Below are 27,900 nucleotides of genomic sequence, written 5' to 3' on the forward strand. Positions count from 1 at the left end.
TGCACACTCATTTAGGCATTTAGTTTCTCTTCTAATGAATGTGCCGGGAGGAACATGTGACCCGTCTCAAGGGCAGAAGGTCTCTGACTCCAGAGTTTTTTCATCCACTGCATCGTGGGAACAAGAAGAGATGCGGCTGTAAGCAAAACTGTTCACTTATCTTGTCATCCATGAGGGCTCATGTTGGCTTAAACTCCCAGCACCGGTTTCCTTTCCTCAATCTAAATTGTGGCTTTCTTTATTAACCACTACTGATCTCAGATCAGCAATGCAAGGGTGACCTCTAAAACCAAGCACACATGGTCAGCAAAAATAACAGCATCTAGTCAGCTGAGCGTGAAGCAGCTCACATGAGTCTGAATCGGTTCTTATTCATCAAAATAATATCTTCTACATACACAAACTAAATAAATGTGCAATTCATTCATCTTCGTAAATGAAGACATTTTTGAATAAGAAAATGTATTTATTGTTTAGGGATGGTTTTCTGTGATCATGGCAATACAGGATTATGCAAGACTACAAAAGCATGTTGATCAGTATAAAACATGACCTGAATGTGTTCAGATATTTGTTTTAACATCTACATTAATTACAAAAATATTCTCTAAAATTTTGCCCAGCTTGTCACAACACCTAAGTGAACATGTGATGCCTAAACAGCCAGAAAAGAACAATTAGGCCGCTCCCAATCAGTCAAGCTCCCTACACCCGAAGACAAATAGCCCTCATAATCACCTCATGATTTACAATCATCTGTAATTGCTACATTTAAATCTGAAAACATTAGATTATACTATAATACAATACACATATATTACACAACTGTTCAAAAGTTTGGGGTTGGTAAGATCTTTTCTGCTCCCCATGGCTGCATTTTATAATACAAACAGTATTATTGTGAAATATTACTATAATTTAAAATAACCATTTTCTGTGAATATATGTTAAAAATGTGATTTATTCCTGTGATGCAGCGCTGTATTTTCAGCATGATTACTCCAGTCGTCAGTGTCACGTGATCCTTCAGAAATCAGTCTAATATGCTGATTTGCTGCTCGAAAAACATTTCTGATTATCGTCGATCTTGAACAGTTGTGCTGCTTCATATTTTTGTGCAAACTGCAATACATTTCTTTTTCAGGATTCTTCAAAGGAATAGAAATTCCAAATGAACAACATTTACATGAAACAGAAATATTTTGTAACATATATTTTTACTCACTTTTAAATTAAGTCTTAATTTCTTTAAAAAGTGGGTTGAATGGCAGGGTATATCGTCGTTCGTATTAAAAATAATCTTTAAATGAACAGAAGTCTTTGGAAGGACACAAATCTTCTAGAATCTCAGATAAAGGCTGATTTATTTAGATCACAAATGTGACGCTGGACCACAAAACCAGTCATTTAAATCGCTTTCCATTGATGTATGGTTTGTTATGATGGACAATATTTGTCTGAGATGCAACTATTTGAAAATCTGCAATCTGAGGGTGCAAAAAAATCAAAATCGCCTTTAAAATTGTCCAAATTAAGTTCTTAGCAAAGCATATTACTAATCAAAAATTAAGTTTTGATATATTTATGGAAGAAAAATTTACAAAACATCTTCATGGAGCATGATCTTTAGTTAATATCCTAATGATTTTGGCAAAATCTATAATTCTGACCCACACAATGTATTGGCTATTGCTACAAATATACCCGTGCTACTTATGACTGCTTTTGTGCTCCAGGGTCAGAAATATTGTCTCCAAAACAAACTTTTAATCTCAGTTATGGAAAGACATCGGATACCAGCCTCAGTTTATGCAACAGTGGCTCATGCCTCTCTCTGCCGTCGTCATTGACGGAGATGAACTGGCTTCTCGCCTTGTTCTTTTTCTTGAGCCCCACCGGATGAGCTAGGAAGCGGTGACCTACAGGGTATTTCCGTGCATCATACTCATCCCTGACCTGATGATGCTCCTCCTGGTGACCAGCTTTCGGATCTCCGAGAAGCTCCCTCAGCTCTCTGGAGACCCCTTTGTCCAGGTAGTGGTAGGGTTTCTTACCGCAGTTGTCCCTTATGTTCTTATTGGCGCTGTACTTACAGACTAGAAGGTCAATCAGAGAGGGCTGATGGTGGATGGCAGCGATGTGAAGCGGTGTGTAGCCACCATTGGACTTGCCATTGACATCCACCCCGTGATCATTCTTTCTAGACACTTCAATAATCCTACACACCATGTCAGCGTTTCCACACTTGACGGCCCAGTGCAGCGCCGTGAACCCTGACATGAAGTCCTTCTTCTCTGCAAGCTGGGCGTCTTTTAACAGCAAGCCGTACACTTGATTCCACTGTCCGGCCGCAGACTTCACCAGCCACTCGTGCTCCACAGGATCAAGCGGGCAATGGTGCGAGTCCTTGGGCTCATCCGCTTGTTTAGGGGCCTTGAAGTGTCTCCGTAACTGCGGGGAGGTACCGGCGCAGGCCACGCTCTCTGTTCTCCTCTTAGACTGAGGCGAGGGTTGAAGCTCTTGTCCCAAGCTCTCAGTGGAAGGCTTCTTGTAATGATGACCCAAGTCTATTTGGGGCATTCGTAAAGGAAGAGCAAACGGTTTGCTTGCTTCTTTCTTGGCTGCTGCATGCTTGTCATAATCGGGGTCAGGCTTCAGCGGGACGGTGAAATTTAAAGACCTTTTAGGTTTAAAGTCCACATTCTTGCATCTTTCCAAAGCTATGTTTATTGGAGAGAGTTCTGCGCTGCCGTCTGAAGCCTTTGACAGAGCTTTCTGTTCAGACTTCTTACCTTCTGTATTTTGAGAATGAGTGGATTTTTCCTTCTCATCTTCTTCTGGATGTGATCCATCTTGACCGCAATCATCTTTTGATGCGTTTTCGTTGTTTGAGGCTTCTAGTAAATGATTGTAGACTCTCTTTAGGACTATATACTTGGCGTCCTGGAATTCTTTCACAATAGCAATGTTGTTCACAAAGGTTTTGAAGAGATCTCGGTTCTTCTTCTTCTCTGCCGGATCACTGCAGTTTAGTAGCTCTTTGAACTTGCTCAGCAGCTCCGAGTTTTTCACCTTTCCTTTGCCTTCTAATAGTGTGTTTAAAATCGCCTCTTGAGTCAAAGCCATTTCTTATTTCGTCTGAAATATTATCGCACTGTAGCTCGACGTCTGTCGAGGACACCTGGACTGTAGCCACGCCCTTTACCTGTCTTCCGGAATGAATGCAGCGCCACGTAATAATAATAATAAAGAAGACGTGGGTGGGGCGGAGCTGTGCAAAAGTTTAAAAACGATACTTAAATACAGTATTTTGTTTATTTTAGCATCATTTGTCAAGGATAAAGGTGTTCAGCTGAGCTAAAACTGTTAAATAATTTCAGAAAGAGTAACTGTTAAATAAAATCATATCCATAATATGCAATTAGTAAATTGCCTGTAGGCTGCTCTCACATGCGAAGAACATTATGCTTGTTATTAAACAGTTTGAAATCATGATTGACAATTACTTGCATATTTCTTCATTTAGAAGCTCTACCTTGCCATGCCTTAAAAAAAAACATTCCGAGTCAGTGGGAGTTTCCAGGAAGAAGCAATATTGAGCTGATGCTTTTTGTGAAATTACTAATCCTAGTATGGCGAAATATTATCTCATGAATATTAATTATGTCGTCTCAACCTGCTTTATAATAGTCCTGAACTGTCTAGTGACGTCACCTAATTAATATTCAAGAGCCAGTGCTTCGCCGTTGAAAAACTCACGCTCTGGGCGTGGTAGGATTCCTCGGTTCGGCCCTTCAGCCAATCAGCGCAGAGCGTCACATTGCGTCATTTAAATACATAAGCACCGTCTTCACTATAGTACGGTTCGTAAATTCTCCATCCCAACCACAGTGTGTGTGTGTCAGCGGACGGCGAGAGAGACGAAGGCAGGCAGCTCCCTTTCGCCTTATCTAAACATACATTCCTCATCATGGCGGCCACGGATGTAGACATATTTTCTGTAAGTACTTTTTTCAGTCAGTTCTTACTTCCAGAGACCCGTTTTCGCTCAGATGTAAACAGTCGTTGCAGGTTTTCTGTAGTGAATAAGGACTAGCACGAGCGCTACTGTAGCTTAGCCCAACGGACTCTAGTGCAATCTTTACTGTGTGTGTAAGTTACTGTCTGTCTCAATGAGCTTATTTTAACCATATAATGCATTTCTACATTGTGTGTGAACGAGAAACGTCTTGAATGTTACTTGTGATCATCTCTTTATTTACGCTACGGGCTGATTCAACCTACAATAACAGAAGTCGGTTTACTATTCGGTTGACTTCAGCACATCATCGCTTTTGAAGGCAACCTCGCTTTGTTTACATCTTTAGTATTTAACTGCACCCAAATCCCAATTGAAACATCAATACAACACTGAACAACAGCCGTCTTCATCATTCTCACCACAGTTTGTAAAGTTTGTGGCCCTTCAGTTTGAGATCTCGGATAAAGGGAGGATGCTGATATCTGATGGTCCCACAGTCAAACTGTGGGGGTTTTGGAATAGCTGAGAATCTGGCTGATCTTCAGTCTGTCTAAATCATTGGTCTCAAACTCCTGGAGGACCACAGCTCTGCAGACTTTAGCTCCAACCCTAATCAAACACACCTGATCCAGATAATCAAGGTCTTCAGGATCACTAGAAACTTCCAAGAGCTAAACTCTGCAGAGTTGCGGCCCTCCAGGAGTGTGAGACCACTGGTCTAAATGAAACGAGAAGCAGGACGCTGTTGATAAGCCACAGTGATGAAAAGACCTTTGTTTTGGATGCTGGTAATCTGGTGTCACCAGCAGGCTTCTTAACTTCCTTAACCTTTCTTAATGTCCTTAAACAAGACTTCCGTGGTCAGCAAGCTTCACCAGTAAAACAGTGCTGGTCGATGCTACCTTTGAAGCCTCTTGGAAAGTTGAAACTGATTTAATAAACTTTGTGTGTTGAGTGACATTAACGCAGATGAGTACTGATCCATCACCGGATGCCTGGGAAATCTCAGGGAATTATTTTCCATTTGAGGGCAGCTAGATTGTGTTAGAGAAGGGTAACTGTAGCTGTTTATAGTCTGTTGGCCAGGGTAGATCTAGTTCAAGTAGGCCTATGTGCTGTGGAAGTGAAACATGGTGTGTTGCCTTAAAAGTCTCTGTTAGACAATGTTTGAATGCAACCATTGTTTTAACAATATGCGAGTTAATGAAATGTAAATTTGCTCTAACGGTCAATGACTTTTGATTAGAGGTTTGTGTGGTTTTAGGCGCCATATTGATCAACTGCATTGAGCCGCGGAGAGTCAATTTTAATTCCAATTACATAATGGACAAAAAAAAAGCTTTAAGGGAGAGTTCACCCCAAAATTAAAATACTGTCAACATTTACATGCCCACGTGACATTCTGATGACTTTCATAGGCACCATAGCTCTAAGATCTTGACATAATAATGACATAATTTACATTCCTGAGCAAACTATCCTTTTTAATCTCAAAAATACAGTGCAGTCAGCGCAGTCTTTTTACTGAAAGATGCTAAGGATTGGAACAAGACGGTCCTGTTTAACGTTAATTTCATTTATTGTATCATACTCTAGTTTCAGGGCAGGGCTCATGTAGTTGCTGTTATGTAAAGCTATATGCGTTTTTTGCGACGAGTCCACATCCTGTTCGTGCTTGGATGCCACTGACATTAATAAACACCAACATCACATGATTCAAACGATATAAGACCCTATTTGGCAAGAACATAACAGCCTTAAGGGTGTGCATGTGTTTGTACTGTAATTTATGCATGTTAAATACAAAACTTTACCCACAGATTTCAGATTACATGCAACTACAGAGTCAGCTGTGCTTGTGCACACGGTTTCGTGAAGATCTCTTATAGAAAAGGCAGATAAAACCCAGTCTGCTTTTTTGTTTAGGGCAGATGCCATACTGTGACCAAATCTAGACCATCTGCATTCTTCTCCACGTCGGCCCCTCCTCCTTCCATATCAGATGGGATGCCAGCGAAATTTCCGATGAGGGTTGTCAGTTTGCTGAAGCGAGCACACATATATTCAGGTGTATGTAGGGGGTGAGAATGGAGCCGTCCCAATTTGGCTCTTCTCCACTGTCATTCTGAGCACCCATCTGCCTTGAACAATCTGTGTTGTCCTAGACTCGGCTATAGATTGTCCATTGGACAGCGTCACTGTTCCCTGCAGAGTTATAGTTTTAAATCATCATCTTATCAGCCGCTGCTCCAAATGTTGGAAATTCATATCTAATTTGTTTTGCGAAAGTGTTCAACCTCATCATTTTCCAAATCTAGTAGTATGATATAGATGAGGCCATGGGTCATTAGCAATGTTATGAACTGTTTTGAAGCTTAAAAATGGAAAATTGTAACCAGTACGTTATTCAAAATATCTCTTTTAAGGAAGAATGTAAGTCAGTGATGTTTGGAGTGATTGTTTTTGGATGGGGCGATTGTTTCTCAGAGTAACGCATGGAATGTTCCTTGATTTGCACACAGCTCTCAGTGTTCTGTCAGTATGCATAGGCCTGTCACTGTTGAGGGCGGGTTGAGAAAATATTGTTGTGTGGCCCAAACGCTGCTCCATTTCCTCTTGATCCATTGCCCCCTGAGGGAAAATGTTTCCCTTACGGCGGGGGCATTTGCTATCAGCCCCTATATGGGCATTGTTCAAGCCTTCCCAAGTTTTTTTTTTTCTTTTCTTTTTTCCCTCCTCCCTCCAGACTGCCTGTTTTCCAAAAACGCTTTCAGCCATTTCCCCTTCACGTCCTAATGCTGGAGCTCCCCTTTAGTGCCTCAGCTTTGAAATGACACAGGGCAGGGGTTGGTGCAGGTTTTTCAGTCAGAATTCATTTTGTGCTTGATGCATGTTACGCCAGCAGAACTTCTGCTTCCCTCAGTAGTGCTCAGTGATCGTCTCAGTGACATCATTCACCAAATATGCGCCTGCATTGTGGAAGAAGACGAAGCCAGACAAGGGAGGAGCGCATTGATTTCCCAGTTTTAGGGCACTCCTTAGTGTGATGAAAGCCTTTTAGTGGGTTTTTAGATTTGTTTTGTGCTGAACTATCGGATTTTAATTTGAGAGAAGCTTTGAATGACCAATTGTGTAGAATGGTGCATGGTTTAAAGTCGGCGTGAAATGCATGGAATTTCTTAAAATTCCTTAAAAGCTTAAAATGGTCCAATTGTTGCTGATTTATTGGCTTGACCTATACTGTTAAGCTTTTTGTTGCCTTGCCCTTTATGCATGCCTTCTTTCAATCCATGTCAACCTCAAGGACAAAATCTCTGATTCCTTCCTAGAATGAAGAAAAGCGAAACCTCAGCCTTGGTGGTCATGTTGGCTTTGACAGTCTGCCCGATCAGCTGGTCAGTAAATCGGTGACTCAGGGTTTCTGCTTCAACATCCTCTGTGTGGGTAAGCAACTATTAACAACCCATTAAACTCTACACTAGCTCAACGCCTGATCTTGTAGTGGAAATGCTAATCAGTCATTCTCTTAACGTTAGGTGAGACGGGTATTGGGAAGTCGACATTAATGAACACCCTTTTTAACACCATGTTTGAAAATGAGGAGGCCAGCCATTACCAAAACGGTGTTTACCTGCGGCCCAGAACGTACGACTTGCAAGAGAGCAACGTCCACCTAAAACTGACTATCGTCGACACGGTGGGCTTTGGGGACCAGATCAACAAAGAAGAAAGGTACAAAAACTGCTTGCTGCTTAGACCAGCATCATTGTTTTGCACTGAGAAACCAATGATGTACATACAAATGCATCTGTTAGATGGACCTGCATACTTTGGTTAATCACTTGATACAACCTCTTAATACAAACATTTGCTATAATACAAAGAAGTTTAATACATTTTGAAATGAGACCCTCACACACTCTCATTCTGAAAATTTGGATAAGAGTGTTTCATGTTTTAATTATATTAAAGCATTAGAGGTACAAATCCCTTATTGTTAAGAGAACTCTATCCATTAGGCAGTCGTGGCCTAATGGATAGAGAGTTGGACTTGTAACCTGAAGGTTGTGGGCTCGAGTCTCCGGTTGTAGGTGGGGGAGTGAATAACCAACACTCTCTCCACCCTAAATACCACGACTGGGGTGTGAGGCACCACTTCCCCTTTCTAATGTTTTAAATAACAACATCAAATTTTAGGCATGCACCAAATGTTACAGGGTTGCTCTTTTAAAACAATTACAAAATAAATAGTTTCTTATAATATTCAGTTTGACCCTCTTTTTGACCAAGAATTTCTTGAAAAACGCCTCCTTTCACTGACGGTTTGGTGAGAGGAAAAAATAAACATTGACTGCTAGAATGTGCCTTCTGACCCTCTGAATGTTGGCTATAAAGATGGGCAGACAGGCAGAGAGCCTGTTTGAAGTAGTTAGGAACGGTTCCAGACATTGCGTCTTTTGGGAAAAATGCATCCAGAATGAGACCGTGTAGGCGCTGAAAGCTTACAAGCAATGCATGCAGGGAAAACTGCCCAAGAAGTCAAAGGACAAGGTCAGGCAGTGTAAACATGGTCCGGTCAAGTCTCTACACAGCTGCGTCTCTCTTGTTCTCACTCTGAATGTCTTGATTTCATTAGAGGAGATAATAAATATATAAAATTCTCTCAAATATTGATGCTAATAAGTTAATGCATATCGCAATCCCTGATTTCTTGTAATGTGTCTTTTTTCTTCAGCTATAAACCCATTGTGGACTATATCGACACACAGTTTGAAAACTACCTGCAGGAAGAGCTGAAAATAAAGCGTTCTTTATTCAATTACCACGACACCAGAATCCACATCTGCCTCTACTTCATCTCTCCTACGGGACACTCACTCAAGTCCTTGGATTTAGTCACCATGAAGAAGTTGGACAGCAAGGTAAGTGCACATCACTGTGGTTTACTAGTCAATGTGCTGCATGACACTCTTTTAGTTGCCAAATTGGTTTTAAAAAGTTTTATTATGAAGATTTGCATGATAGTATTACGATGATAGTATTATGATGGCAAATTATAGGTACATGAATTGCTGACACAAAATGAACATTTATTTTTGCACAATATTCACTCTAAAGGCCAATTCACACCGCGCCAACAAACAAGTTGGCTCAAGTTGGCTGTTGGATTTATGGAATCTTATGAACAATAACTGTCATGTTCACACTGCACCAACAGACACCGACCAACTCTATATCTATAAGCATGTTCAGTCAGGTGAAAACAAACTCCAACCAACGCCAACAGGGGTAACACACTGATCTAACAAACTCCAACAGACTAGTTTGTTGGCGTTTGTCTGTGCGGTGTGAATTGGCTTTAAGAGTGTATGGTTCAGCCAGTACAACAGCTTTAAAAGCCAAATATATATATATATATAAGCATAATCCTCACCAGTATTATAGTAATATAACATTCAAGATGTCTGGGTCACAAAAAACAACAGTGTGAATGGAAAACATTAAATTATTGTTATTAAACATGCATACAATATTTTGATATTTAGAAATTGTGTAGAACTGATACATTCAAATTTCTTTTTTTTTTTTTTTTGCGATCATTTTTGTGTGTATAGATACAGGATGTCAGTTTTGCTGTACATGGGTGTATTGATAATTCTTAAATATATGGAAATGTAGGACAGTGGGCAGGGGTTTCTCTGTCCAGTGGAAACGGAGCCAATCAATTTTTCATTTTATCAGAAAGTAATAGCATGAACGAGAGTAGAGCTCGGGATTTCTGTTTTTTTAGGAGATGCACAGATGGCTGGTAATGATGTGGCCCCAGGGCCCCATGAACACAAATACACATTAAGCCTGGGAAATGCTTCGGTTTTTCTGTCTGCAATTAGATGTCACATGATCAAGTGTACTATAGAAAGCATATGGGATTGTAATTTGTAAGGTATTTGTACTGCAAATTAGTGTTGATTTTATGCACAAAACGTTGGGTTTTGCTCACAGTGAGACACTGAAGTCACTTAAGGCATCTCTTTACACAGCTGAGTTAAGGCTGCTCTGTGCCTGCTCAGAGTTCTGTGTAAAGAGGTAATGCTGCATGGAAGCCAGATTAAATTAAGCCAGCTCTGACCCACCTCAGGCCCTCAACCAATGACTTCATGGACAAAGGACAGACATTTTTCATCAGAATTATCATCAGGAAGTCTCACATGGAAGAATTTTTTTTAAATTTTTTTTTATAAAGTTACAGTTGTGGCCTGTTAGTTCATTTATGAATCTAAGTGAAACACATTTAGCCTGATTTATTACTGGTGTCATATTTAGCACAAGATCTTTTAATTGCATGTTTAATTCTAGCCCATCTTATCTCTGATCTAACAGCACGCTTGCCAGACGTGGAGCTAGAACATATTATGTGAAATGTATTTATTTTTTCTTTTTAGGTGAACATCATCCCTATTATTGCTAAAGCTGACACGATTTCCAAGAGCGAACTACACAAGTTCAAGATCAAAATCATGAGCGAGCTGGTTAGCAATGGTGTTCAGATCTACCAGTTTCCCACAGACGACGAAGCAGTGACAGAAATCAACTCCTCTATGAATGTGAGTCTTATCATTGACACAAACCACATAAAGACAATTCAGTTCCTGATATGAATGCGTATTTCATTGCTTTTTGTGTTTTTTTTAATTTAGTAAAAACTGTTTATTGCTAATGTAAGTGATGTGCAATATAGTTCTTTTTCACATGTTTTTGGATTATAAAATGACCTCTCATGTCTCGTGAAGGAGGGAGAAAAATAAGCCCAGACACTATAACAGCTTAGGTCAATTATTTAACCTAAAAATCCATAACTACCATGTTTTTACCATGTAGCCTTTGGTTGTCTTTATTCTAGGCCCATCTTCCCTTTGCTGTGGTGGGCAGTGTGGAGGAGGTGAAGGTGGGGAATAAGACGGTGAGGGCCAGGCAGTATCCATGGGGAGTCGTTCAAGGTAAGCTGGAGCAGGAACGTCACACTCTCAATAGCATTCTTGCGGTTTGGTCTCTTGTGTTGGCTCTTTTAGTTGAGCTGTAATGGATGAGCATGACTCTGTCACTGGAGAATATCATGCCCGAGGGGCTGGAGTATGTCAGCCACGCTGGGGCTTTCATTTGAACCCTGCTTCTCCCTGTGGATGCTGGTTGAGGGGTATTTTTACAATGCCTTTCATGTGAAAACAATCCCATCAATCAAAGCGGCGATAAATGCCACTCTAGACGGGAGCTAATTACAGTGTTTTCTCAGATGTGATAGAGAGAGGGAGCTCTGCCACAGATAAGGTCACGTCATTAGTCATGTTTTTCAGTTTAATTTGTCCTCCAGCTTAAGTAGAGACTCGTGCTGCATGAAAGAGATGCTCAATGTAGAGCAGTTCATGTAGAACAGCAGTTGACTTTCTGACTCCCAGTGTTTTTCTGCATGAATTAAAATAGTTAAATGGAAATTTTAATCTTTTACAATTTTTCAGCATTCAGTGGACTTACATACTCATAAGGATGCAGATTATTAACAGTTGCTACATTTTCTTTCAGGATTCTTTGAATATAAATTTCAAAAGAAACATAAATGTCTTTACTGTCACTTTTGATCAATTTAATGTGACCTTCCTGAATAAAATCTTTATATTAATTGATATAAATTTCTTGAATGGATTTGTTTATTTACTTTCCAAATGTATTGAGTTAGTTTAACATATCAATGTAATTAATTTAAGATGGTGTGTGTGCGTGCGCGCTGTTGCTGTAATTCCAGTCTTTTAAAAATCAATCAGAACACAATGAAAATAAATGATAAATGTGGCAATTTAATATGCATATTTAATCTCATATGGGGAGAAATACTACTTACATTGTCTAAATTCACATTTTTGGGTAATTAACAGTAAAATACTAAATAAAACAATGACAGTTCTCTGATATTATTGTTCATCGGGTCTTTCACTCACACATACACTGCAGCTGAGTTGTTTAGAGCACAGAGTCTGTATTGACGGCGATCATGTGTGTTGCAGTGGAGAATGAGAGTCACTGTGATTTCGTAAAGCTGCGGGAGATGTTGATCAGAGTGAACATGGAGGATCTGCGAGAACAGACTCACGCCAGACACTACGAACTCTACAGGCGCTGTAAACTAGAGGAGATGGGCTTCAAAGACACCGACCCAGACAGCCAGCCTTTCAGGTGGGTTACTTTGCCACTATAAAGGCCCATTCACGCCAAGTTTTAAAAATGAATCGAAATATACCACAGCTGCAACAATTATGACTCAGAGGAACGATACATTTGAATCACTGTCACTATCAGAGCTTGAGCATTTAAAGGGGACCTATTATGCCCAGTCTCTGATGTCCCCAGAGCATATATGTGGAGTTTTAACTCAAAATACCCCACAGATAAATTTTTATAGCTTGTTAAAATTGCCACTTTTAGGCTATGAGCCAAAAAGCGCTGTTTTGAGTGTGTTGCTTTAAATGCGAGTGAGCTGTTGCTCCCGGAGAAGAGCGCAGAGCTTCAAGAGCTCCAGCTCCGCATTAGCAGACAGTGCTAGCCTTTGCAAATAAACATTCCCCGATTAGTACAAGCCTGTTGTCTTTACAGAAAACTACTCTGTTTCAAAGTCAGTCATCAATAATAAATTTGTGTTTATGAATTACACAGATGGGGAGCACTGCGGGATAAAAATAACAACATGGCTGGTCTCATGCTATCACAAACTTTATAAGTCCCACTTCTGATTGAGCTCAACAACTTCAAGTGATCGACTCGCATAGCTTTCATATGCAACTTTTAACTACCACATTCCTATTCATGATCATTCTGATAGCACTTGAAGGCAGCATCAGTGAAAACAGAGATTTCTTTTCTGGGATATTTCCTTCGAAAATAAAATTTAACCACAGTGTCCTCGGCTCAGATGAGGGAGATGATGGCGACTCCTATGTTCATTAGTGCATCCCAAAACACAACACATGTAAAGCCTCTTTGGGGCTGACATTGTATATATCTCCAGTAATGGCGGACCGCAGCTTCTCACTCAGGGCTGTGTTTATGCTAACAGGGCAGAGAGCGTCACAAATGGGTGGGATTTTTCCCCTCGGTGACGTGAACAGAGGGAGAATCTGAAACGGCTAATTCTGAGAGACTGTTCATGATTTATTGGTTTTACACAAAAATGAGTTGGTGGATTTTTACTATTATAGACTGGTTGTTTTCACACACTGTGGGCACACAACTGTGTTCAAACACCTTATAAAAGTGATTTTTGCATAATAGGTCCCCTTTAAATGACAAAAATACAGCTCATGCTTATACTAAACGGAACAGAATTGACCCTTCTCTGGGAGTTTGATTGACAGGTGATCTGACCAATCATAACGCAGAATCTGACCAATCAAACACTTGAACTCTTAACAATAAACATGAAACGCACAACATTATCATACTTTTTATGTTTATTTTACACACTTATTACATTTCAGATTTGCATCTAACATACCTGTACATACTGAATTGTCTATTTTGTATATTGTGTTTGTGCTATTTGGCACATTGTCCATTTTTGTATATTTGTACATTATTTAATTATTATTTTTTTTTATTATATCTGTGTCCCGTCGATCTCATTCTGTTGCACTGTGGAGCTACTGTCACTAAAACAAATTCCTTGTATGTGCAAACATACCTGGCAATAAAGCTCATTCTGATTCTGAATCCGCAATTTTGTCTGACAAACAAACCAGACGAGTGTAGATTCACTTTGGTGGACTTAAACTTGAAAACTGGTTTGTATTGATGTCTTTCTGTGGTTGAAACAAGATACCTTCTGATGTTCATTCATGTTTATTTTGTGCTTATGAAAAGATGATCAGTTCATGTACCTCTTAAACAGCAGTCTGTCACGGCACCGTAAAGAGCAACAACACCGTATTTGTTGAATTTCTAAAAAAAAAAAAAAGACAACATTTGAAAGCTGAGACTGATTCATTCCAGAAGTAGCCTGCTCTGTCTTGTCTGTCGGTGTGTTGCCAGTTTCCTCTTTGCTCTGCGGTGTATTTTTCACTGCGTGAGAACATGTTTAGTGTGAGAGCAGCATGGCTTGTTGGACATAGCAACAGTAACTAAGGAGGGAGGGTCTTTGCTAAGGGTCAATTGTGTGTTTGTGTGGACACTAATGTAGTTGAATACACGCATAATTATTGATATTTTATGATATATTTTTTTTTTTCTGTATAACCCCTCTACAGTCTACAGGAGACATATGAAGCCAAAAGGAAGGAGTTTCTTGGGGACCTGCAAAGCAAGGAAGAGGAGATGCGGCAGATGTTTGTGTGCAAAGTGAAGGAGACGGAGGGCGAGCTGAAGGAGAAGGAGAGAGAGGTTAGTCCTGATGCATTATAATTTATTCTACTTATCAAAAACATCAACCATCAGACTCCAGCCAGTCATCTTAAAGTACCCATAAAATCAAAATTGAAGTTATTTTGGCTTTTAGTATGAATATGTTAGCCTTAATGTTATCTGTAAGCTAGTGTGCTCCAAAAAAGATTCTCAATTTACAGTTTACTTCAGCAGGGTTTCTGTCCAATCAAATGCTCTCTAATCTGAAGCATCCCGCCCCCTACTCTATAAATAGATGCTGCAGCTGCAGCTGAAATCAGTCACTTGTTCACAGAATTAGTGTTCTCTGTATGTTGAATGGCACGTAGTGCACTATATAGGTAATAGGGAACGATTCACAGTGTAAATGTGCTTTCCATTGGGGGAAGTGTGGTTTCACGTTGTCACGCAAACCCGATAGCACAGAGCGGATCATATGCATGAGTCTGCGCAGACCACAAAATGTATCAGACCCATTCTACACAGAATGCTATATTTTATATTGATATGGATGAGATTATGAAGAGAAATGGTTAGATCGACTCCATGAACCAACATATTACACACTTTTCAAACTATATATCCTCAGCATGATTAGGATCAGTTTTGCTTTAGAAACACTTTCATATTGAATCTAATGGGGGAATCTATTAGACTGTGGCTGTCATAATCTGTCAAACGTGGCTTTGCTGAGCCGTGATGTAAACAAAACGCTAATGGTGTTTAAAAAAAAAAAGGGGCGGAGCTGCTGTACTTGTCTTCCTGTTTCAGCTGAAACTATATCAACACATTGAATATTGCGTGTTTCAAGACACTTCAGTGGACCTTTAAATAAAACCAGTGACATGCCACGTAATTGTCCTGTTGACAAGATGCAAGTCGTTGTGAAAACAAAGCTTTTGGCATAACTCTCAGGAATAACGCTCAGTTGTGTGTCTCCTCAGTTACATGAGAAGTTCGAGCAGCTGAAGCGCATGCACCAGGAGGAGAAGAGGAAGGTGGAGGAGAAGAGACGGGAGCTGGAGGAGGAGATGAATTCCTTCAACAGGAGGAAGGTGGCCGCGGAGACCCTCTCGCTCTCACAGCCCCTCAAGAAAGACAAAGACAGGAAAAAGTGAGTTATCCTTATCTTTTCTCCACGCGCAGTGATTCAGCTGTTCGTACATCATGAACTTCTTACAGTGGTGGCCAAAATGATTACAACACGTGTATTTTCACCATCTAAAAAATGGTTTTGAGTCAGTTTTGCTGTAGTGTGTCAGTAGGAAATATCAGTTTACATTTCCAAACATTCATTTAGCCATTTATTGTAATAATCCAGTGAGATTTTAGTCTGAGAACAGCCAGTGCTCCACACAGAGATCAGATCTGATCATCATCCAGTCTGTCTGGACTGACATGAAGAAACAGAACAGACTGAGACAGACTAGATCCAGAAGAACAACATCTCCAAGATGCTTCAAGAAACCAAAGCTACAGTCCTAATAAAAGTTTTAGGCACTCTCAGACCCTCGGTGCATACAGTTAACATTTAAAACACTGACAGTAGACGTTCAAATACAGATTATACAGATATACAAATGAGGACATTGTAGAAAAATAAAGAGAGAGATAGATAAAGTGGCCTTTCTCATCACGTTCATTTCAGACCCAGCAAACTTACTGCTGGGTAAAATATCATTTCGTTTGCCACGGCACTGCAGATTCAGCAGCACTTTTCCAAGAACCATTGATTTTCAACTTTTTCAAAAGTAGATTAGAGTTAAGCAAGTTCTGACCTTTTGCAGCTCAAATGAAGCTTATCTAGCACCATCTTGTGGTTATTGAAGGTATGTGTAGCTAACATTTACAGAGCATCCATTTTGTGGTTTGTACCTGACATGGATCCACCCAATGAAATGTGCTCTTTAATATAGTAACATAAAACTAATTTACCAGAAAATATGGTCCAAGTCACACCAGGTCAAAACTGCATTGTTGAAAGAAGTCAAATTGTATTATTACATTTAGAACTAGTTAAAGTGCTGGTAAATAAAACCATTGTTTTCATTTCTGTCCTGTGTGAGAGGAGCTAAAATACACTAGTATATAACAAACACAAATTGTCATTCATAATACAGTAGTTCAAAATAATAGCAGTGTGTTTAAAAAAGCGAGTAAAGCTCAATATCCTTTTACTTCAATACACACAAATGCATTGGGAACACTGCACATTCTATTCTAAATCAAAACTTGAGCAACTTTATTACTTTACAGAAAGTGAAGAAAAAGGAATATTAGGCTGTTCAAACAATAGCAGTGTCTGCATTTTTCTTTACAAAGTCAAACATTTACTGTATAAACAGAAAAAAGCTTGAAGATTTAGCTGTCTTGTGAATGACTGAACTAACATTTAGTTGTATAACCACGGTTTCTGAGAACTGCTTCACATCTGTGTTGCATGGAGTCTGGCACCTGCATCCAGCCCAGGACGATTGCACTACAGACCACAATTCCTCGGCATTTCTTGGTTTTGCCTCAGAAACAGCATTTTTGATGCTACCACATATGTTTTCTATTGGATTAAGGTCTGGAGATTGGGCTGGCCACTCCATAACGTTAATCTTGTTGGTCTGGAACCAAGATGCTGCTGGCTTACTGGTGTGTTTGGGGTTGTTGTTTTGTTGAAACACCCATTTCCAGGGCATTTCCTCTTCGGCATAAGGCAACATAACCTCTTTAAGTATTTGAATGCACTCAAATTGATCCGTGATCCCTGGAATGCGATAAATAGTATGAGAAACATCTGTATATCATGATGCTTGCGCCACCATGCTTCACTGTCTGTGGCTTGATTTCAGTGTTTTCACCCAAAACGAACAGTCTTGCTTCATCAGCGCCATTTCTTTTTAGGCCAGTCAATGTGTTCTTTGGCAAATTGTAACCTCTTAATTTTTTTCAGCAATGGGACTTTGCGGGGGGGTTCTTGCCGATAGCTTGGCTTCACATAGTCATTGTTACAGTACTCACAGGTAACTTCAGACTTTCTTTGATCACCCTGGAGCTGATCATTGGCCGAGTCTTCTTCGATCCATTCGAATGGTTGTTTTCTTCCACATCTTTCTGGTTTTGGTTGCCATTTTAAAGCATTTGATATATTAGCTGAGCACGCTATCATTTTCTGCACTTCTTCGTTTTCCCCTCTAATCAACTTTTTAATCAAAGTATGCTATTCTTCTGAACTATGTCTGTTTACTCCGATTTTCAGAGAGAAATGCACAGTACAACATTTGCTGCCTTCGTCCTTAAATAAGGGCCACTTGTTTGACACCAGTTTTTCACAGAATGATTTACCATGTAGAAATATAATTTCTACCAAAAACAGTGATTTGATCTGGTTAGTGATGTTGGACTGCTATTATTTTGAACACAACTGTACATGTCATTTATTATAAACAAGCCTAAACAAATTTATTTAAAGCAAAACTGAAATACCAGCGTGTTGGAAATGTAATAAACGTATGGGTAACACTTTATTTTAAGGACCAGTTCTCATTATTAACTAGTTGTTTATTAGCATGCATATTACTTGCATACCCCATACCTAAACTAACTACCTTACTAACTATTAATAAGCAGCAAATTAGGAGTATATTAAGGGAAAAGTCATAGTTAATAGTGAGAATTGGTCCCTAAACTAAAGTGGGACCTACGTATGTACCTCTTTCATTCTAATTATGAGCGTTTTTTGAGTGCTTAATGTGGTTTGCATTATGTAGGTAGCTTTGAAATAGTCATGCAGCATGTTTCAGATAATAACAAATATGACTGATTTCCAGAAAATATGAATGTGATAAAGTAATGGGGAAAAACTCTCGTTATATTATACATCCATCTGTTCCATGTATCACAATATGTTTGTATATTTGTGTTTCTAATACACTTCCATTCATATTAGTTCATTTGCATGTTTCATTCTACATCATCTTCAGTTTAATTTTATTTTCTGATTCATTTTCTTGTTTTCTTTCAGTTAATTTATGAGCACACCGCAGGCCATCCATGGACTTTCCTCTGTTAACGTTGCAGCATCAGCTTTTGTTTTTTGACAAGTTCCTCATGACATTGTGTTGAAGGACCAAAGACCCTGATGGGAAGACAGATGCATTATGGGGACTGAATTTATTCTTGTGTTGCTATGTTTTGTTTTCTTTCAGGTGGGTGGGGGTCACTTTTAATACCCCTCCCCTCGTCAACCCCATTTTATTTTTGGGACCGGTTTGTTCTGGAGTGAGTTTTTTGTTCTGTTTTAATACACATTTTGTTTTGGTACTAACCATCTGTCCATTTGTCTTAGTTGGGCCAAATTTTGTGACGTACGTATTGAGTAGTACATGTGTCCCTTGCCAGTGTACAGTAGTATTTAAGATCTGAGCCAAACTCATTAGCACAGCACAGTGATATAATAGTGCACACGTGTATGATTTTATTTTTATATAAGCCTGCATGGGTATGGCTAAATAAAGCAGTCTTAAGAGTTATTTTTGGTGCCGTTTTTAAGTTCATGAGAACAGATATGCAAATTCTATTTTTTGTATTTTAATATTAGGCTGTATTCAGGTTATGTTGTTTATCATAAAAGCTGTACTGTAGCAGTAAAGGCCATCTGAGTTAAGGTAACTTCCTACAGATCTTCATTTGCAGAAGGGGCGATATGTCAACTGATGTTGGAAATAAACGCTCCCCCTGATTTCCTTCAGCTGTTGGAATGTGCTTTGTGTTGCTTGATATATACATAAGCAGATTTTGGATTATTTTACAATAGAACTGAAAGTAGCTTACAGTGAAACTTTGTTGAGGTGAAATTAAAGAAATGAAGGCGGAGGTCAAAGCTGAACATTCATGTCAGGAGTGTTAAACGCATTTCCGACTGACAGTCACAATATTAAAATGTTTGGGTATACCAACGGAAAATGCAGTAATTTTTCTCAGCTAATAAAAGCATTATTCTGCATACCACCATTCAAACGTTTTTGGTCAGTAGGAAATGGCTTCTGCCCACCAGGGCTGCACTTATTTGATCAATAATACAGTAAAAAAAATTAACTAAATTTGAATACATTGCAAAATGTAACTTATTCCTGTGATTAAAGCTGAATTTTCAGCATCATTACTCCAGGCTTCAGAGTCACGATCCTTCAGAAATCATTCTAAGATGTTAATCTGCTGCTCGAGAAACATTTCTGATTACCGTTGTGCTACTGCATGTGTGAAACGGTGATGCATTTTACTTTTCAAGATTCTACAATGAATAAAGTTTAAAAGAATAGCATTAATTCGAAATGGAAATATTTTGTAACATTGTCTTTACTAACACTTTTGATCAATTTAGTGCGCCCTTGCTGAATAGAAGTATCAATTTCTTTAAAAAAAAAAAAAACTGACGAATTATATACAAACTTTTTCACATGTGCTTTATTATATATTAAAGTTCTAGTTTACTCCAAACTGAATTTCATTTATTTTCCTGTGTCATTTCAAACTGGTTACTTCCATTTTCAAGAGTAAATATTCAAGTAAATAAATGGCATAAATGTATATATAAACTATATTTTCCTCAGTGGTGGTATAATTGCACATTTGTCCTGACAATATATGAAAACAAAATACATGCAGTGTCAATAATCTGCTTTTATTCCAAAGGAAGGACACAGAAATGTAAGAATCTGCTGGTTTTAACCAAATAAAATGAGTCGCTCCTTTTAGAAAAGGACATTTTTATTGGTTTCATTTCAGAGAAGGAATATGATATCTGTAGCTGCCTTAAAAGGGTTGGGACGAGGTGTTTCTGGTTAAAAGAAAAAAAACAAAAAAAAATTTCTGAATAGAAATGTAATTTCCTCTTCACATTAATACTACAAATCAAGACCGTAACATTATTCTGACGAGATGAAATGTCAATGGATATAAATTCCAAAACGCATAACACTATAAAGCATAACTCCATTAAGAAATTGCCCAACAAAGTTCTGTTAAAGCACCATAATCATTAAAGCATTGCACTGACTTACAGTATTAATAACTCGTATGAAGATAGAAAAATATTTATTAAAAAAGTACAAAAAAAAAAAAAAGTGTAAAAAAAAAATCTCAAATATGGTTAAAGTGCTGCATAAAGTTCATAAAAGAAATCATAAAGTGCCTTGGCCATCATTTAACCGCTTTCAACTTTCACAAAACCACACGTTAGCTGACTGACTAGAAGAGGGCCGGAACGGCGGACAAGGCCAAATCTGTTCTTGCGTATCCTGCGGTCTACGGTTTTCACGGACACATCTTCATCATAAATGTACCAGAAACCGTCATAGAAGTCATCTGTCTTGGTCCCCTTTCTGTGCTCGTCTTTCCATTCTGTTCTCCATCCTCCTCCCGTGTGTCATGTCCTCTGAACGCCAGCATGCTGGAGGCGTCCAAAACGTAGGCGGCGTTGGTGGGTAAGGAGCGCTCGAGGCCGGTGAGGTACTCATCCACCATCTCCTTGCAGCAGATGAACTCGGTGCTCTCGATCTAGAACAAACGCAAACATCCACGCGAGTGGCATTAATGGCACAGGCCTGCAGTGGATGCCATGGACAAAGTACTTTATGGAGTTGTCAACTCAAATTTAAATGATTAAAATGATGTCAATGACAAAGTGGTCCATATGATGCTGAAGTCTTCAAACGCCATGCAATAGCTTTGTGTGAGAAAAACATTAAGTTTTCAAAAAGAGACCCGCTTCCTGCAAATTAAAGAGTCATACGGGTTTTATAACAAGATTATGGGGAGCAAATTGTTCATTTTTGGACAATTATTTAAAAAAAAAAAAAAAAAAAACTAGTTAATAGTAATGCACCGAAATTTCAGCAACCCAAAAAAATTGACCAAAAGTTTTAGTGTCTGACCTGAGCAGTGATGTTTTATTACAAGCTGGTTAAACATTTAATCCTTAAAATATACTAGTATCTGGTATGCAACTAGTACAGTAGAACTGTATTTTAAGAACCAATTCCCATTATGAACTAACATGCATATTACTAGCATATTGTTTGTTTATTAGTACTTATGAAGCACAACTTAATGCCTTATTCTGTATGATCATATTTTAGATCCCTTAATCCACCCCATACCTAAACTTAACTACCTTACTAACTATTAATACATTAATAAGCAGCAAATTAGGAGTTTGAGGCAAGTCACACTCAGGTAATAGTGAGAACTAGACCTTAAAATAAAGTGTGACCAAAACAAATCTTACTGTTAACATTTATTAGATATACTAGTACCTATTCCAAATGTGTAATAATATTTATTGTATAAGTACTAGTATCAATTGAGTAAGTACTACAGTCTAATGAAAAAAAATTAATACTAGTATCTTTTAAAAATGTATCCGTATCTAAAGAATAAGCACTAGTAGCTAATGAATATGTATTTGTACCTAATGGAATAAGTACTAGTAGCACGGAAATAGATACTAGTGTGCTTAATGATTAATAGGGATGTAATGCACGCAAATTTCACAAAGAAATGTGCAGCATTTTGTCTGAGAAAAAAAAAAAACAAACAAAAAAAAAAAAAAAACAGAATTTGCCTTAAATGTCATTTTGTAAAAAAAATAAAAATAAAAAAATAAAATCATTGTGAAATCAGCGTCATGATTTGTATCACATCACGAGTTGAGTGAATCATTACATCCCTATTGATTACTGAAAGTTTATTGGTTTTTGGCTAAAACTTTAAAACAAATATTTATTTAGGGCTGTCAAACGATTAAATCGCATCCAACAAACGTTTTTGTTTGCATAATGTATGTGTACTGTGTATATATAAATACACACATAGTATTTATTTTGAAAATATTGACATTTACATTCATATAATTTAGATTATAAATAAATATTTAATATATAAACAAATTTTTCTGAAATATATACATGCGTATTTATATATACATAATAAATACACAGCACACATACATACTTTATGTAAACTAAAACTTTTATTTCCGATGCGATTAATCGTTTGACAGCACTGATATTATATAGTTAGTTTTTTTCCCTTCTTTTGGTGCATCACTAGCAGTTTTCCAAAATATTCCAAGAAGCATATCAATCTCCCAAAAGCTGTAAGATTAGCGATGTGTTCTTGACTACCTGTGCTTTCCTCAGCAGGTCGGTAAAAACAGAGAACCAATCAGGCGTCAGCCTCTCCAGCTCCAAAGTGATGATGGCCAAAGCTAATATGGAGCCCTTGAACTGCCAGAGCTGGTGGCAGGCCATACAGTGCTGCACCTGCCTGGTCCACAACGACGCCTGGAGGCAAGGTCTCTTCTGAGAGCCGGCCAGCATCAGCTGAGGATGCCCGGACATCAGCAGGCCGTGGAACTGAGGGAAAACAACAAACCGCTTAACCAACGGAGATAACGCCACCAAAAAAACCTAATCACTTACAGAGGCAAGGGTCTGTACCTGTACTCAAGAAACGGTTTCTGTGTAAGCCCTTCATGAGCGGGCTGTAAAAAACGTGCTGTGTTCAATAGTCTCCGTGTTTTGAAAAATAACATGTCTCTTGCTCTGATTCCCAATTCAGACACATTCTGTTTTTCCTCAATGCAGGCCATTTTGTCAACATCAAAGCCATGCGCAACCCACCAAAAGGATTTGGGGTTTAGTTTTTGGGAACTGATTCCCTGGTTGATTTTCCATTCAAGTCAGAGCGAAATATGAGTTTGCAAAATTGGCAACTAATTAGCATCAAATGATATTACACTGATCATCATTGATGAATACAATAATGTGCACTTATGAAAAAATAAATGGGGCCAATTCTGATTTCACAGTGACGCACGTTTTCTAGCTTCATCGGTTTGGAAAAAGAAATAAGCCACGTTAAATGAACAGGACTGACGTGATCGTTTCATGAGTTCAGGCTAGTAATACACATTGCCTTGTGGAATGTTTTGTTAAATGTTTACTGTGGAAGTGTGACTTTCCTTTGTATCCTTGGCTGTATGTGTGAGCGATTACTTCTCCAAGAGACGGACGAGTCACATGGACCTTGTACGGTAATATATTTAAGGTATTCTAAATTGTGGATATTTATTTGGGAAGTTTTAAGGAAAATTATTTTTCTATGGCATTAGATATTTTTTCATTTCACAAGCAATTATTTTTAATTATCCTACGTGTTATAGACATCTAGATATCTGTAATATGACCTATATGGGGAAATCTCACAGAAACATCACAAAATATAACGCATATGCATAAAGAAAATAAAGCATTTTAGGACCATCAAGGTTTTTTTTACATTGTGGCATTATTATTATTCAGCAGCATGAAAAAAAAAAAAAAAAAAAAAAAAAAAGTGTCATTCCAAAATATTTCTTGGTAATAAAACTCTAGAAAAAAATATTTTACAAAAAAAAAACAAAACAAAGAGAGTTACCTTTAAAAAGGAGGGTTTTTTTATTATATATATATATATATATATATATATATATATATATATATATTTTATTATTTTATCATTTTCCCCAAAGCTTCACTTTTTTGCACCTAAAACGACCAATAAATGTGCAGACTTTTTTGGTAAAATTTCATTAAATTTTAATTTCCATACAAAACATTTTAATGGTCCTAAAACAGGCTGTGTTTTCTTTATCCAAAATATATTTATCATTTTGATTTGGGGTGAAAAAAAAAGACCCATGTTTCATGAGTTTCTCCCATATTTTAATTTAATTTTCTTAACAGAGTTTTAAGCATCGGATTTTGTTGATTTTAAAATCACAGAGGTATTTTTAACAGGGTCTTGTTTCACATGCTTTAAATTTCTAATGGCTATTTTATGACTGCTGTTTTGGCACACCGTGGACAATTGCTCTCGATTTGTTAACCGTTGGTCTGATCGTGGCTAAACACCTCTTGACCACGTGTATGCCACACTAACTTGTACAAAGAACATCAGTCATATTTTTGGACATTTTAATTGAACCCCACCATGTAGGAAAGACAAAGTATAAAGATACACTATATTGCCAAAAATATTGGCACCCCCTTCTAATGAACATGTTTGACTAGGAGTACAAATCTTAATGTTTAAGCATATAATGATATTCTAGGGAATTGTGCGCTTCTAATTTTATAGCAACAGTTTGGACAGAACCCGTTTCTATTCTAACATGACAGTGTCTCTGTGTATAAGACACGGTTCAGAAAGACATGATTGATTGAGTCAGTGTGGAAGAACTTGACTGGTCTGCAGAAACCTCTGGTGTGACTTTAAATGCAGACCTTGAGCCAAAAACTCATCACCAAACAACAATGATTTGGTGTTTACTCATGGAAATTACTGAAGTAGTCAAACCTGTTCATTAGAAGGGGGTGCCAATACTTTTGGGAATATAGTGTAGTTCCTATTTCTGACAGTATATTTGTATTGGAGATGTTTTGCAGGGTTATCTATCTGCTTTACTGCTAAAGTACAAGCCAGATTAGTGCCTTGGCCTAATATGCACCGCAAGAAACTCAAGGCACAACGTCAAGGACCAAATGTCAGTTTTTAGTAATATTGCAAGGGCACATTTAAAGGGTTGTATGATTTGATGACTCACAATGTGAATGAAGTCCATCGGCGTGGCGATGTAAAGGTCCCAGTGCAGCTTGTCTAATATGACTCGCTCCATGCGAAGAATCTCAGCTGTTGAGAAGTTACATCTGCTTTGCTCCAGTAAGTCTTTAACCGAAGCGATCACCTGTTCACCAGAACAATAAACGTGCTGGAATGGTTAAAATATTGTGTGGGGAGTCTGTTATTGTGCTACAACAAGAAACACATCTTGCCTCATCTTCCTCGTTGATTTTTGCAGCAAGGATCAGAGAGGTGATGGCCATGCATTTGAGATATTTCAGCGGCGTCTGCAAAGAAAGAGGACTCAGATTCTGTGCTCATTGTCTTTTCCAGTGATAGGAAATGTGTAGGGCTGTCGTGATTCGTCGATTTTAGTCAATATTTTAAAAAATCGTCGACTTTAATTTGCTCGCGTCGACTAACCGGCAAAATACCGTAAGTGGTGCATTTCTCGGACGAGAATCCATAAAACACATTATTAGACTATTTTCCAAGGCTGCATGATATTAAACCCATTTAAAAATCATAACTAAGCATAATTGTGAAATCCCAAACGCTGTGATTTAATTAAATTATATGCGATGCAGTTCTAATAAAGTATGTGTGCTTTAATTATTTCCATGCGCAGCGGCTATAGCATTTCTGTCCTAAAGTAATGGCCAAATTAATAAAGATTAAGTGGACATTTGAATTAAATGGTGCTTGGTCAACATTAAACAAGGATTATTTCGCACAGTCACGTGTTAAAATAATGGTCAGGCCACTGGCGCCCCCTGCAGGTCTTTGTTGTAATGCGTAATCTACATTAGCTCATATTACACTGTATTTTAACCGTTTGATTTCTTGCTTTTGATACTTTATTTGAACTAATTATTGCTATTATATATGCATTTTAAGTAATTTTAAAAGCTATTGTTCACTTGCATCTATTTTTATTACCATAAAAAAAATTATTATAATTATAGGGCCCTATGAAATCAGTTTTATTTCCAAATTCAGTTTTTCCATTTTTCTATACTCCGTTTTAATAGTTAAATTACATTTTATTAACCAAAAAAGCCTGTCTAATTGAGTTTTTCAGTTTTCTCTTTACAAACTTCTGTTCTCCATTATTTTCTGGATTCCATTTTAATGGTTCCATTAAATTTTAATAATCAAAAGCATCTTCAATTAATTGATTAGATTTTTTTTCTCTTAAAGAAATACAGCACATTTACATTTTTCACCCAAATAAATTCTGGTAAATAATATTTCTGGTAAATACTCCTTTAAAAAGTGTTTTTCGATTATAATGGTATTACTAGTAGACTAGAACATGTGGATATGTGGTCTTTCTCACACTATAATACTGAAGAGTGATTTCAGCGATTATGAGATGGACTCTTGCTTCTTGCACTCTGTTGCACTTTTGCTTTAAAAAAGGATTTCATAGAATTCATAGGATTAATAAAATATTCTTAAGCAAAAATTGTTGATTGTTTTGTGGGAAATTAATCGTTTAGATTAATCGAAATAAAAACACTCGTTAGTGGCAGCCCTAGCAATGTGTGATTGTTTGTTACTTTGACTGTTGCAAGCAGGCTGTTAAGAACACAGGCTCCCAAAGCAAACGTCTCGGAGGAAAACTGGAATACGCTGCTCATCTCATGCAACCACACGATCACCTCATGGTACTGAAGTGGGCTGATATCTGAACCCTGAAAGCACACAAAACATGGCAAATGTCGAGCTCACAGTTGTTTCTGACACCTGAGAAGACCAGCTTGACCCACACAGCATGGTTTTTCTGGTTTTGCTGGTTAAAGTAGGTCAGAAGCCTGCAAATGAGACATGCTCTCACCTGAATGCAACCGTTTTTAAGGACTGGTGCTCTCCAAAGACGCGTTTCTCTTGCCAGGGTGTTGAGCAAAAGTGTGCCCAGCCGCTGATTCTCTTCCTCGCCAAGAGGTTTCATGGCTGTTTGGGAAACTAGCCTTTTCCACTGGAAGCAATGCCTGACAAAGAAATGCAGTTTAGTGTTTTAACAGATGCGTTTATGCAAAGTGACCTTTCATGCAGGGAAAATAAATCAGTCTTTCTGCAGTGCATCAATCAAGCCTTGTGAGGTTTGAACTTCCAAGACTTTAGTGCATTTCCTCTAGTTTGAGATCCTGATTTTGGGGTGCATGTAATGCAAGCATCAGGTCCCAACATCAGGCCTGCAGCACAGTTTTTACTTATCTTAATAAAACGTGTTGGTATTCACATAAATAAACAAATGCATGACATTTGGACTTTATCGACAAGTCTATCAGAAAGCAGAAAGAAAGCATCATTAGTGAGACTAAACGCGCACGAGCGATATGCATGCGTCAACTAGTAAACAAAGGCATGGAAACTTTTGGGCATAAAACACGGCTTCTGTCATCGGCGTCCACTGCAGAAATGTGCAAAAAACAACAACAAGGAAACAGATCTTAAAATGCTTCACCCAAAAACGACAGAAGCTCAACACAGGTGTAAAACAAGTTATATACATACACGGGAGCACGGAAAGACGAATTAGAATCACCTTTGGAGAATATAAGAAAAGAAAAGTCGACAGCTACTCACCATCTGTTTTTGAACCCGCTTGACTCCGCCCACCTATTGGAACACACGCTGTTGGCCCCGCCCACACGTGTGACGTCACGATTGGTTGATCCCGCCCACACCTTAGTCACTCAAGTACTGAACTGTGTTAGTGGGTTGCACATACGGGTTCTTTTAGATTCATTATAATAATTAATTACACCATGATGACTTATTTTCCTAACCCGAGAATT

The 27,900-nt window shown here is 38.2% G+C and overlaps 3 protein-coding genes across 3 annotated transcripts; 1 reads left to right on the forward strand and 2 right to left on the reverse strand.

The window, feature by feature from the left end:
• Positions 1-456: 456 nt before the first annotated feature.
• Positions 457-3,193, reverse strand: LOC306855720 (ankyrin repeat domain-containing protein SOWAHA-like). Its single transcript, XM_079394548.1, has one exon. The coding sequence runs from the start codon at positions 3,124-3,126 to the stop codon at positions 1,777-1,779; it is 1,350 nt and encodes a 449-aa protein (XP_079250674.1). The 5' UTR covers positions 3,127-3,193; the 3' UTR covers positions 457-1,776.
• A 519-nt stretch (positions 3,194-3,712) lies between these two features.
• On the forward strand, positions 3,713-20,188 carry LOC306855722 (septin-8-A-like). The gene is made up of 10 exons (XM_079394550.1): positions 3,713-4,000; positions 7,351-7,465; positions 7,558-7,753; positions 8,757-8,943; positions 10,465-10,626; positions 10,923-11,019; positions 12,079-12,247; positions 14,311-14,443; positions 15,388-15,557; positions 18,456-20,188. Exons 1-10 carry the CDS (start codon positions 3,971-3,973, stop codon positions 18,457-18,459), a joined length of 1,263 nt encoding a protein of 420 aa, XP_079250676.1. The 5' UTR covers positions 3,713-3,970; the 3' UTR covers positions 18,460-20,188.
• Positions 19,877-27,769, reverse strand: ccni2 (cyclin I family, member 2). The gene is made up of 7 exons (XM_079394563.1): positions 27,689-27,769; positions 26,937-27,090; positions 26,659-26,793; positions 25,309-25,383; positions 25,080-25,220; positions 22,618-22,848; positions 19,877-20,989 (listed from the first exon to the last, which is right to left on the reverse strand). Exons 2-7 carry the CDS (start codon positions 27,048-27,050, stop codon positions 20,747-20,749), a joined length of 939 nt encoding a protein of 312 aa, XP_079250689.1. The 5' UTR covers positions 27,051-27,090; positions 27,689-27,769; the 3' UTR covers positions 19,877-20,746.
• Positions 27,770-27,900: the final 131 nt, after the last annotated feature.

Source organism: Barbus barbus (assembly GCF_936440315.1).
Source record: "Barbus barbus genome assembly, chromosome: 36".
Lineage (NCBI taxonomy): Eukaryota > Metazoa > Chordata > Actinopteri > Cypriniformes > Cyprinidae > Barbus > Barbus barbus.

What these genes read in the sequence shown, in the direction of transcription:
- LOC306855720 (XM_079394548.1), bottom strand. Translation starts at nt 3,126, where the DNA reads ATGGCTTTGACTCAAGAGGCGATTTTAAACACACTATTAGAAGGCAAA.
- LOC306855722 (XM_079394550.1), top strand. Translation starts at nt 3,971, where the DNA reads ATGGCGGCCACGGATGTAGACATATTTTCT. An exon ending in CTTCAACATCCTCTGTGTGG is followed by an intron (nt 7,466 to 7,557) that starts GTAAGCAACTAT and finishes TCTTAACGTTAG; the next exon opens with GTGAGACGGGTATTGGGAAG. An exon ending in CCAGACAGCCAGCCTTTCAG is followed by an intron (nt 12,248 to 14,310) that starts GTGGGTTACTTT and finishes ACCCCTCTACAG; the next exon opens with TCTACAGGAGACATATGAAG.
- ccni2 (XM_079394563.1), bottom strand. Translation starts at nt 27,050, where the DNA reads ATGAAACCTCTTGGCGAGGAAGAGAATCAGCGGCTGGGCACACTTTTG. An exon ending in AAATCAACGAGGAAGATGAG is followed by an intron (nt 25,221 to 25,308) that starts GCAAGATGTGTT and finishes TCTGGTGAACAG; the next exon opens with GTGATCGCTTCGGTTAAAGA. An exon ending in ACCTGCTGAGGAAAGCACAG is followed by an intron (nt 20,990 to 22,617) that starts GTAGTCAAGAAC and finishes CGTTTGTTCTAG; the next exon opens with ATCGAGAGCACCGAGTTCAT.